Source organism: Choristoneura fumiferana, chromosome 4 (genome assembly GCF_025370935.1).
Source record: "Choristoneura fumiferana chromosome 4, NRCan_CFum_1, whole genome shotgun sequence".
Classification (NCBI taxonomy): Eukaryota; Metazoa; Arthropoda; class Insecta; order Lepidoptera; family Tortricidae; genus Choristoneura; species Choristoneura fumiferana.
The window spans coordinates 16,449,558-16,462,822 of NC_133475.1; the positions used below are offsets into that span (position 1 = coordinate 16,449,558).

The 13,265-nt window shown below is 37.5% G+C and overlaps 1 protein-coding gene across 1 annotated transcript in view; it reads right to left on the reverse strand.

Annotated features, from left to right (window-relative positions):
- Nucleotides 1–13,265, reverse strand: part of LOC141427557 (uncharacterized) — a 115,992-nt gene that overhangs the window by 74,417 nt on the left and 28,310 nt on the right. The window contains exon 2 of the mRNA XM_074087113.1: nucleotides 10,008–10,094. Within this exon, the coding sequence (XP_073943214.1) occupies nucleotides 10,008–10,092 (85 nt within the window). The 5' untranslated portion in view covers nucleotides 10,093–10,094. The remainder of the gene's footprint in view (nucleotides 1–10,007; nucleotides 10,095–13,265) is intronic.

Here is a 13,265-nt window from a genome sequence, read left to right on the forward strand (position 1 = left end):
AGTATTAAATTAAGTACCTAAATAATATGCAACCTCGCTAAGACATTTAAATTTTATTGAGTTAGACATTTGTAAACTTTTAGACTGGGCACACAGGCCTGGGTAAGAGTCATTAAAAAAACGCAACCTGGTTTAAAGTATAGTGTAATCAATCTTCCTCTCGGTTCTGAACAAACTACTTCCAGGTTGTTTTTTAGTTATGTCTTTTATACCTTGTATATCCCAAAGTTAAATACGATGATCCTAAATATGTTTAAGCGTAACCGTGTAATATCCGTGTACAGTCTGTACAGTCAAGTGCAAATATATCGACACGGCCAAAGTTACAAAAATATGTATACACGACTGTATTATGCACTTAACATTAAGGTCGTGTATATGTCGGCGGTTGATCGTAAAATTCGCCAGATCACGAAATTCCTAGGCATATCGTGATCTGAATTTCATGAACTGGCTAAGGGACATCCGCTATACCGTTAAAAACTCACCGTTTAAAGATTTACCTAGTGACGTTTAGGCAGATCATTAAATTCCTAGGCATATCATGAAACGCCGCCATTTCATGATTTGGCCAGTTTAGGCAGATCATGAAATTCCTAGGTATATCATGAAACGCCGCCATATCGGTGCTGGCACTTCGCCGGCCGTTGCCGAGGCACGCTCGCTTCGCTCGCTCGGCTCGTGCGTTGTGGTCACAATTCAACTAACAACTCCTCGCTTCGCTCGTCGTACCATTTTTTTTCTTTTTTTCGGCATATTACGATGCGCCCATTGTAGATAGGAATATCGACGAATGCGTTGCTCTAATAGATCTGCCATATTGTTTTTCAACGATGTGATATGCCTGGCCAACTTTTAGGCATATCATGAAATGGCGCCATTTCACGATATGCCTGGGAATTTCGTGTACTGGCGGATTTTACTATCGGCCGCCAACATATACATATTCTTGCAACTTTAGCCGTGTCGATATCTTTGCACTTGACTGTACTCTGAAAACAATAACGCAAGAATTTCCCTGTTTTAAATCCTCCTGTTTTCCTCCAAAGCGACCTCATTTCAGTGTCCATCATCAGTCATCTCGATTACGGATAAGATTGGTTCGGATTACGTTCCTGGAGAGAATTAATTATTTCTGACATCCAAGTGTCATCATAACGGTGGCCCAGTTACAGAGGTAATCTACCTGTGATTTACTTACTTAAAACAACCTCTATTTAAATGCTTTATTTTTTATCAGATAACAAGTAAAATATGGAAACAAATTGCATTACCAAATCAGTTGTCTACTACGCCCGCCTACGCCTCGTAGCTGTTCTACGTCCGGGTCCGATACCAACTTAACTTTGTTCTTTATGTTCTTGTATTAAAGGCGAAAGTTGTACATCAAGTTACTTAACGGTTGGTGCGGTAAAAACCACGCGGGAGACTATATTATTAACGCCTACGAGTTTGATGAAGCATTCGATATTTTTAAAGCCCGACCCAAATTGAGGGGTGTTATAAGTTTGACGCCAAAGTTTGACTGTTTCCGGCATCATAGCTCTCAAACGGATAGACCGATTTCATTTAATGGTGCTCCCACACTGGCTGTTATAAATGATATATAATATATATTGAATAAAGATATTTTGACTAAATTGAATAATGATATTTTGACTTTGACTTTGACTTTAAAAACTGGTTCACAAGCTGCTTTGGTATGAAAAATAAAACAGTATATTTAATGATAATGAAAATATTTGAAGCAGGACTGCCAAATACGGCAAAACATGGTTCGGCGCTCCAGTAGGTAAATTTGTTTTTCTTTGAAATAAAATTAACTATTACAGAGAAAAACGGCTCAAAATTTAACTAAATGCACAAAATGCAACCTTCATCAAGCATGCAGAAGTTTCCTACTGAAGTCAACGAAATGACGATTAAATATTTTCTAGAAATGCTCTTTCAAAACTAAGTTTTATATTTTTTCATGCTATCTAAATTTTTTGTGGTTATCTTTAATTACACTTTTAAATAATACCACTATGATTAACATTACCTCACACAACATATATCCCACATTAATAATGAATCCAGCCAAACAGCTTCTCACCTGGAGATCTATTAAAATAATGGATGTGTTATCCGAAACCCGACTTATTCCATCTAACCCCAAGCATTTGTTCAAGTAACGGCTGCCTATTTATTCACGTGTGTGTCCTATAAAAGTCCTCAACCATTTTGCTAACGAGCAACATATATTACATTTTTATAATCCGATTAAAAGTAATCTGATTACCTGAACGTAGAACTGAAAAGAGTGGCCCAAGATGCAACGATCCAAAAGTCAAGAAAAAAGGATGAGACTCAATAGAGGGATAAGACAGGGATATGGACTATAAAAAAGTTCAATTTGATTAGTATAAAGCATCAGCTGTTATTATTGTGTTAAATATTGACAAGATTATTAATAAAGTAGGGTAAAGTGTGTGTAATATAATTACTGAGCGTCAAAAAATCTGCCCTCAAATGTATGCAATAATAGGTAATTTTGCATGGAGAGTGGGCCAAATTTTGTGCCACTGAGTATACTTCATAACTATGCTTTATTTTCCAACATTTAATGTTTTTGTGTACAGAGGAGTATACGACTATTTGTATATGTGTGCAGGTGCTGGAGTAAATTTGAGCAAAAATGTTTTTGTCCAAGGCTTAAAAACATAATTACCTCATGACCGAATAAATCTGGTTTTAACCTGATTTGTAACGATTAAACGAAACTCCCGTCGATTACATTTCATTCGGATGCGGATTTTGAACATAAAAATGAAAAATGGGAGCACATCAAAACGAAGTGAGACTACCTACATTGGTTTTAATCATTGCTGCTCGATGTGATGTCAGCAAAAAAAAATCATTGTATTTGGTTTAACGCATCTGTGCTAACGAACATCTGTTCTCTATTCGCACCCTTATCAACTATTCAGCACGATGTCACGGCTTCTGTAATTAATAGCATAAGTACAGTAATTGGATACTCTATCCTATTGCGAAATAATGTAAGGGTGACGTATTTGATTCTGATTTGTTACTATTACTTTCCGAACTGTTATCTAAAGTAATATAAGAGTACTAAATACTAATGAACAATATTAGAGGTCGGTAAACTTTGAGTGCTTTGTTTGTTTGCTGATTTGTTATTATCTAGTCACTGATTAACCGAAATTTAAATCCGGAAAATGTAAAGTTATCGCGTAATGCGGACAAAGTTGTGAGTAAAGGCTAGTTTCAAATATGAATTATTATTTTACGTTTCCGAGTACAACGCGAACAGTTCATAAAATGTAAGAAAGGGTATTTTTGTTAACCGAACGACCGCGAAACGCGAGCGAAGCATCTCCATTTCAGATTCAGCAAAAATGCTTTCGTTTATCCGACTACTACGACTTTACTACGACTACGTCCGACTGTTTTCCTTTACTAATCGCATTTCTCAACCAGTTCTCGATCAAATAAGTAAATGGATTTTTTCGTCGACTCAGTTTTTGAAAAACTTTCATAATAGCGAATCCACGAAGTTGAAAACGTATAAACGTTGCGTCGGGGGTTAAAAAAACACTTCAACTAAACCCAATTCCAGTTTCCAACCCATTATCACCCTAGAATCACCGAGAGCTCTTTCACGAAGCGTTGAGTCGAGGTTCGAGTTGCTGAATACTGGGAAATTTTCTTGTTGATTTACGGTGAAATTAAATCTTCGCACACGCTTTGTAAAAACATTAAGCTCTTTTACTATGCTCTTGTGCTACATGGAATGGCACTTTACACGAATAGCCCAGGAGTCTGCGGCTGGGAATGTTGCGACGTGCAATCCGTGTTGGGATCTTGGGATAGCCACAATTCTAAGGGAAATTTATGACTGTACGTACTATTTTGACATGCCCGGTATCCGGCCCGTTCATTTTAGCACGACTTAGGTATGTAACTACCAGTATTACCTACCAGTTACGAGTAGTAAATAAACTGAAAAAAAAAACTGTAGAGACTTTTTTTTATTGATTGTGCTTTAAGTGCTACCTTCATACTATTTATACGAATTACCCCAGAACCCAGATAGGTTTTTTCCGGAAATGAGGGTTTTCAAAGAGGCAAAATATCGCTAGATGGCGTTAGTATCGTGAGGTCCGTTTGACGTTTGACGTTTGCTCGTGATTGGTTAAAAAACTAAATGAGCCAATCGCAAGCAAACGTCAAACGCCAAATGGACCTCACGATACTAACGCCATCTAGCGATATTTCGCCTCTGTGAAAACCCTCATTTGTACGGAATCATCTTTTTAATGACTGTATCTATTGATTGCATTGATCGAGAAGTTTTATTTTTCACTGCTCCAGTTTAGCTTAATACCTCCACGCCTTTATGGCAAAAATTATCTTGACAGATGGACGGACGGACCGACTGACAGACGAAAAAACAGACAGACGGACAGAACAATTTTTATATATAGATTTACCTTCAATAACATAGTCTCACCCATTTCCACGACTCAACGATCCTAAAATTGCCTGCCACTTATCGCATTTATCAGCTTACTTTTCGCGTCACCGAAGGTGGAAGATCTCTTTGACAACATTCAAAGGGTTACAGGTTCACCATTAAGGGCAACGACCTTAAGTTCAATGACCTCGCAAAAAAATTACGAGAGTAAATGAGACGTGAAAGTGATTCGGACTATAATTAATTGATGCCTTGCTTGTTTTTGATTAGATACGCGTAATTAAAGGTGGGCTGAAGAGTCACCTTAAATTTCAGTTTCTTAGGTTTCTAACACAGTCTACTTATTTATGTACTAGAATTTACCCATGGCTTCGCACGCGTCATCCATTAGATCTGACAGATAAATTGGAATTCCGTAGTTTTACTAAAATCCACGGTAATTTCCAAAACATAGATAGTGGGTCTCATTGACTTTGCATTTTAAACAGCCGTGCAAAAATTTAGAATATTGGGGAAAAAGTAGCCTATATGTTATTCTAGACGTCTAAACGTCAATTGGTGTAAAGTGTCCCATGATATTTATTTATTTAAATATCACATTTAATTCAATTCCGCCGACCCGTTTAACTTGAAGGAGTAACAAACATACACACATAATATTTAGTAGGATTCGGTAACGGTAAAAAATAATGTAGAGTTTTTATGTTCGCGGGTGATTATAAAGGATAATAAATGATGGTGGATAATAAAGGATTATCTTATCTTATCTTACCTCTATAATAACTCTGATTAAATGTAAAAAAGCAATGATTTTCTACATATAACTTCAAAACACGAACCTACTCTTTACTTTTCTCTCTTTTCCCGCTAGATTAAAAAAAAAACATTTAAATAATAATTTACATATATTTAACATACACATTGCATATAGAGGTAAGATACCGTAAGATATCGGGTACCTTCGTATTCCGATTGAGATGCGACTTTTCCCGTGGGAAATAATAAACATAAGTATTCACTATACAGCGTGTATTGTTGATATAGCCTCAAACTGTAACCAGTCCTAGATTTAAGTGATGCCAACCGATATTAAAACAAATTATTAATTTAGAATTAACTACCAGAGAATAATTAATTATTTTTTTCGTGCAGCAATGTATGCGTACAATAATTTGATACGAGAGCAAAGACGAAAGACAAGCGTTCTGTGACAGCTGTCACGTCAACAAAAGAGTTTTTATACAAAAGTAGTTTCGTTCTAATTTACAAACAAAACACTAAAACAAAATAAAACTTTGCGACTATAATGGGATCAGCTATTATGAGGTTTATAATTAGTAAATGTAACAAAATAAAATCACATTAATTTTAAGTTTTGTATGAGATATGGAAATTTGTTTTTTTTTCGTTACATTTTATTTTAACCAAACCTAATTTATAAGCATCGTAATGGCTGCTCCCATTATAGTTGCAAAGTTGCGTTTTGATCAGTAGTGCTGCTTGTAAATTAGAACGAAACTACGTTTGTATGGGGGACGCGAGCGTACAGGGGACTCTTAATGTAGTATCACGTAGTGATAAATTGCGCGCTAATTTATTTTATAAGGAAAATAATAAGTCATTTTTTTTACTAAAACATAATAGTGTGATTATTGGAGCCTTCACTAACTACCCCTAAAGTTTGAAGATATGATGGAAAATATATACCTACTTAACTTTAGTTCCATTGTTATGTATGATGAACCCTTGTCCATGACTATGACTATGTTCGAATAAATAACTATAACAATGTGTATCATTTCTTTATTGTACAATGCAGTAAAACTTCCGTTATATTTCAAAATCCCAGTATTACATAACAAAGAATTTATTGCATTACGCAATTTCATTCAAATGGCAAATAACCTTCTCTTTCGTGAGAGGGGTACATTTTTAAAACAAAAATCCTCAATGTCAAAAGCAGACAGGTGACAGAAAGGAAAAAGTAACTAGGAAGATACTCTTTCAATGTCCATTACGAAACGTAACACGGATAAATCTTACACAAGGCCAAATAATGTGATGTGACAAGGGAAGTCCCACTAGAGAGGGAAGTGATATCATCAAGGCTGGAATTGAGTTAATGTGCTGTGTGTACATACCTATGTATACTATAAAAAATTATAGAGTCCATCAGGAAGCTAAAGTATTGGAAGGTACCGCGAGAAATACCTAAATATGAGAATTTGTGCTTCGAAAAAGTAACTCCATTCATAGCTTACGTAGTGTTCTAGAAATCTACCCAACAAGCATGAATTTATTCACCTTCCTGCTAAAGAAAACTTCTAAGTCCAGCGCTTGTGGGACATGTCAATACTGAAACGAATTCAGGACAATCTTATCCATCAGTCCACGGATGCTCCAGATAGAGCAAGACTTCTTGCTGTCACCGAGAAGGAGTCCGGTCACTGGCTTCGGGCGTTACCCTCCTTAAATTAAGGGACAATTTTGGAGCCTAGCCGTTTGCTTGCGTCTGGGGTCAGAGCATGGGAGCCCCACCGATGTCAGTGTGGGAATGCAGTTGACCACCTGGGCCGCCACGGGTTGTCTTGCGTCAGGAGTGCAGTTCGCCTATTTCACCACAGTATCCTTAACCACCTCATCGGTCGGGCCCTCACCACTGCATCGATTCCAGCTACCCTGGAACCATGTGGTTTGTTGAGGGACGATGAAAAGAGGCCTGATGGTGTCACTTTGGTTCCGTGGACGTTGGGGCGGTCTTTAGTTTGGGACGTGACCTGTTTTTATACTTTTGCCGCATCCCACTTCCAGGGCATCGCGCTCAGAGCTGGAGCAGCTGCCGAGCAGGCTCAGGTAAGCAACCGTCGCAAATATTGTCGCAGACTGACTATTTACCATGAATTTGCGGCGCTTGCTTTTGAAACGATGGGGCCGTAGTCAACCGACACAAAAAAAGTGTTAAAAGGCTTATCTAGGAGGTTAGTTCTGGCCTCGGGGGACTCTAAAGCTAGCGGTTATCTCGTGCAAAGAATTGGGATAGCCGTACAAAGGGGTAATGCGGCCTGCGTTTTAGGGTCCATGCTAGTGACGTCTCTCGACGACGTGTTTGCCTTATATCTCATAAATAGGAAGGTAGTTTGTTTAATTTGACAATAGGATTTATTTTTTTATTTATTTTGTACGTATTCTTTAATAAATTGAAAACATTCAATCAAAAGGGACAAATCTGTCAGCAAAAATTAAGTTTCATGTTGTGTGACTGGCAAAGGCTAAAAAAAATGATGGGTGATAATTTTCTGTAAAAAAAATATTTTTAGTACAAGCTTTTTATGCTGACTGTACTTTTTGTTGACTATACTTACATTGCCATCTAATTTACATATGTATAACAAATTTAAAGTCAATCGGTCGGATTGACTGTGAGCATTAGGTACATTTATCATCAAACCTCATGTGGGTCACTAAATATTTTGATACTCCATGGCGGTGTTGGGTAACATTTTCCATGATAAGTTATCTATTTTCTATCGCAAAATAAATAATAGTTACTTCCAAAGTCTTGTTTTCTGTATCAAGTGTAATTATTTCGTAAGTTCCGATAACTTGTAAAATGGTATGAAGGATGATGATGGAAGACGCTTACCAGAATGTTGACTCGCCTTTATTGAAATTGTGTTTGGATTTGTGCCGTGTGTGAAAAATTTCGGAGTCCTAACGTTTCTCTTAACGTTTTAAGTCGTTTATTTTACACATATTTTGTATGATTCTTACTACTGAAATGTAATTCTGTCATTTTGTCATGCATGGACACGGGATGACTCATGAGAGGATCGCAGCTCATTGAAAAGTTATTTATATTATTATTATAATTTAAGAGTATTTTAATTGTCACAATATAGTGTCATGGTGACTTTTTCTTCTTTTTTTAGCTAATAATTATTAATGGTTTAAACATTTCCATTTGTGTCATGTGCGGGTCAAATCTTGCAAGTTAAATTTGACCCACTTTTAGTAGTCGGATTGTCTTGAAATTAAGCATACTTATGTAAATTGCATGACAATACAATAACCTGGTAGTGAGATTCTGGTACTCCTGCAAGGATCGTCTCCGCAGGACGGAAACTCTTCAACGGTTAATGGCATCAACTTGAAATTTGGTATGCAAGTGTAGTTTGGGTGACAATGCAAGTACAGTCAACAAAAAGTACAGGCAGCAAAAAAACTTGTATTAAGAATGAAATTTTTACCAAAAACTTATTTTTAACAGTGTGAAAGATACTAATGAAATCGTTGTGCGCCAGGATTGGTGACGATGCAGGAGGTCACTGGAAGCTACGTTCGCATTAAGGTTTTTTGGCAATAAAGATTATTTTACTTTTACTTAAGACGACCAGGTTTAGCGTTGAGAAATCGCAGTCATAAGCAAGAAATTATACTCCTCAGCTGTCTAAGCAACAAAGGACGGGAGAAAACGCTTTGAGCGCATTCTAGGGGGAAAAGTATAAGATTTTAATAAGCCGAAAATTACTATGCGTAACTCGTGAAGTCTTTTGTGCATTTTGTAAAAGGATCTACTTCTTAAAAGTGGATGGCACATTTTCTCGTAAGAGTCTAATTGCAACAGATATACTATTTTGCGATTAAGACGCCTTAAAGGCCAAAGACACTACTTGATTTTCGTTTTTAAATTTTATATGAGCTGCTTTACAACATGGGGGTGTGTAGTCGGGGAAAACTCTATTACGAACGACTGGGAAGGGAGAGCTCAGACAGTGCCGGACTCTTCCCACGCATACTAACAATTAATGAGAGTTGTAGTGTTTTTCTAAAGCAACTGAAAAGCTTTATTGATTTTTATAAGTTGATGAACGTAATGAAGTTTATTGATTTTGAAGTTTGTGCTAAAAAATATCGGAAACGAGCGATTTGAGTGTCAATGAATAATACCAAAGACGTCATCACGTCATCAGCCGATAGCTAAAGGGTTATACTTATTTATTATGTATAGCTGATAAGAAAAGTTTGAAGATTGGGTTATTTAGGCAGCTTTTATGAATCTCTAGGGGAGAGAGCAGACCGTCCTTTCACCATTCAACCACAACACCTGTATCGTATTAGTAATCAGTAACCTTAATGTGGGTTAAACTATAGTACAGGATTTTTTTAACACCAAATGTATATGTCCTTATCAGGGCACTTTTACAACCCGACAACCCAAAAAGCTGGACATGTTCTAAAAAACAGTTTAATTGCCAACCCTTACACTTCCCCCCCTCCCCTCCCATTTGCCACGCATTGGGCTCTGCGCACACAAAGACAATTTAGATACACATATAGCACACATACAAGCATGATCGTCCGACAGACCACGGGCGTCCGATGGTGCCGCCTACATAGCGGTGTCGGCTCCGATATCCGATATGGCCGGTCAATGTGGAAGACAGGTGCATATTTCATACATTTTACTTGCCCCGATATCGTATCGGATATCGCATAGTCTGAAAACGCTCTGACGGTTACAACTTACCTGTTTGCTGCGGCGCGGGCGCAGAGAGCACCAGCGAACAAAGAGCAAGCGCAGCTAATGCCAGGAACCACGGGGCAGGCGCCATTCCTGGGGACAAACAAAAGAATCATCATTACAGGTGGTAGGACCTTGTGCAAGGTCCACCCGGATTGCTACCACCATCTTGCTTGCTAATCCTGCCGTGAAGCAGCCACTGCTTGCACTGTTGTGTTTCGGCGTGGAGAGTAAGACAGCCGGTGAAATTCCTGGCATGTGAGGTATCGCATCTTAGGCCTCTAGGTTGGCAACGCGTCTGCAATACCTCTGGTGTTGCAGATATTTATGGGCGGTGGTGATCTCTTACCATCAGGAGATCCACTTGCTTGTTTACCATCCAGTCGAATAAAAAAAAATAAGCGACTTAAATTTTGAAGTAGGTCAAATCGCGAAACTTTCTGATGCAAAAACATTTGAAGGTGAATAAATCCTTGGAAATTTATTAATACTCGTATAGGTACGGATTCGCAACGAAATATTAAGGACTTCGGTTTACCATTGTTGAGTTCAAGGCACAGAGGTATTTGTATTTTTAAGCGTCGCTCGCGATATCCTTTATTTCCTGGAAGTTGAACTGAAAATACGGGATTTCACTTTCAAAAACTACATCGTCGGTTCATACCTACGTTACTTAAAAACACTCGTGAAAATTTTCATGTGTCTTCAGATAACTGTTAAAGATTTTAAGAATGTTTTTAAAAAAATTAACTTTATTACAATGAAAATGCGTTAGAGGATTAACAACCACATACGTAGTGTGTAATCTTTATTATTTAAGATTATTGTAACTAAGGAGTGCAGAAATAAGTGTAAGGAGAATTTAGTCCCGCCCATCAAAATACTGAGATAAGAAAGTACCTTATGTGCACAGAGATCCAGCTATCTGTATAACATGGCTGATCAAACCTTTTTGATTTTCAACCTCTTCCTCAATTTTATGTTTCGGTCGTTAAATCATTCTTCTTCTTAAATTTAAGAGCTATGCTCTTGTCGGTGGAGTAATCGCCACTCCGCACGTTCTTTGGCCAGCTGTTTGACTATCTGATACGACACGACACCCACCTTTCCTGCACCTGGTTAAAACAGGTCAAAACCTATGTCTCTAAAATTCATTTTACGAATATTCTCTGTATTTTTCCATTCAGCACTTTGTTTTGCGTCAAAAATTCATTTTCAGTGACATCTGCACACCAAATTTATCCGGTTTTAGCGTGAAAGAGTAGTAGTAGTAGGATGTATGCAAAGTATTTAAAAAAAAAACAGAATACTTCAGCAGATTGGGTTGCTTCGGTTCAAAGTATAATCACACCCTTTTAGGGCTTACACTTTTAACACTGATCAATAGAAAAATTAAACAGTGACAAATTAAAAACGAACAAAGTAGGGGTGTTTATTCAAATTAATCCAACAACCTGCTCAAATATTCCGAAATAATTTTGAAACACCTATGTACATAAGGAAACGGAAATGTACATAGGTACATAAGGAAACGTAGTAGACATACTCGTAATTATATTTGATAAAAAAATATAACAAAAAATTTAACCGACTACAAAATCCATGAAAATAATTTTCTACCAGTCTGAAGTCGGTCGGTGCCTCAGCACGAGCCAGCAGGAGTGGACCTATAGTCATCTACCTACCTACGCACTTTATATTGGGCTTCAATCACTCCTGCTGGCTCGTGCTGAGGCACCGACCGACTTCAGACTGGTAGAAAATTATTTTCATGGTTTTTTGTAGTCGGTTCAATGTTTTGTTATAATTTTTTTAGTGTAAATAATCTACGATACAATAGTTTAATATCAACTGCTCGTCACCTTTTACGAAAGATTGCTTTTTCCGATTCAGAGACGTTCATTATTGAGGAGTCCTGGTGCTTCACGACCCGTTTTACCATTATGCATTATGAGGAGCATAAATTGTTTAGCAAAGTGTGTCAAAGTAATTAAAATTCAACCCGTGAAATACTTGTTATTGAGTAGTAACTCCGATGGTCAACTGTGGTCTTCATCATCAGTTCCACTTCACTATTTGAAGAGTTCCTTCGATTTCCTTAAAATCCAATCATCAGATCCTGATTTGGTGCTTATGGGACACCTAATTGAAGAGATTCCAAGACGAACGCAAAAAAAAAATTTTCAGATCGGTTCATAAATGACGGAGTTCTGAGGGAACAAACATAAATATAATAAATTTGTGCGTAATAAAGTTGTGCGTAATAATAAAATTACGCACAACTTTTAAAGATTTTGCGTATGAGCATACTTTAGGAAACTGCGTCAGTGATGAAATTGGTATTCATCGTACTCGATTTGTCAGCAAAATCCCATGCCAATAATAAAAAAAGAAATCTGCGGGCTTTACTTGAAGGTAAGTTTCGTCATTAGAAAGCAACTGTCTGGAGAGGGATGAAATCCACCCCGAACAAACACGGGGCTTCCGAAATAAAAGAAAGCTATATTTAACTCGAACTCTTGAAGAACAAAATGCCATAGGATACGGGAAACACAGTAGGCTTGCAATGGTGTTGGCTATAATAACTCATCATCATCATCATCGTCATCAGCCTACAGCAGTCCACTGCTGGACATAGGCCCCTTCCATTGCGTGCCATATACTTAATAACTATTAGCATGATAAAGAGTATACTAAGGGGCTGTTTCACCATCCATTGATTAGCGTTAAGCGACGGTTAAATGTGATGCCGTCTCCGTCTATTCAAACAAAACAAATAGAGACGGCATCACAACTAACCGCCAGTTAACGCTAATCAATGGATGGTGATACAGCCCCTTATTTGAATAATTTAACAATGTGTCTCTACTCTATTGATTAGGCCTGATTAGAGTAATGTTCAAAGCCTCATACTAAACGCCGCATTAATAAATAATAAATAAATATCATGGGACACTTGACACCAATTGACCTAGTCCCAAACTAAGCAAAGCTTGTACTATGGACACTAGGCAACGGATAAACATACTTATATAGATAAATACATACTTAAATACATATTAAACATCCAAGACCCGAGAACAAACATTCGTATTATTCATACAAATATCTGCCCCGGCCGGGATTCGAACCCGGGACCTTAAGCTTCGTAGTCAGGTTCTCTAACCACTCGGCCATCCGGTCGTAGTGGAGATATGACCGATTAACAACACTGTACTTTAGAACATACATTTATTTTTTTTTATATTCATGCATTCAAATAAT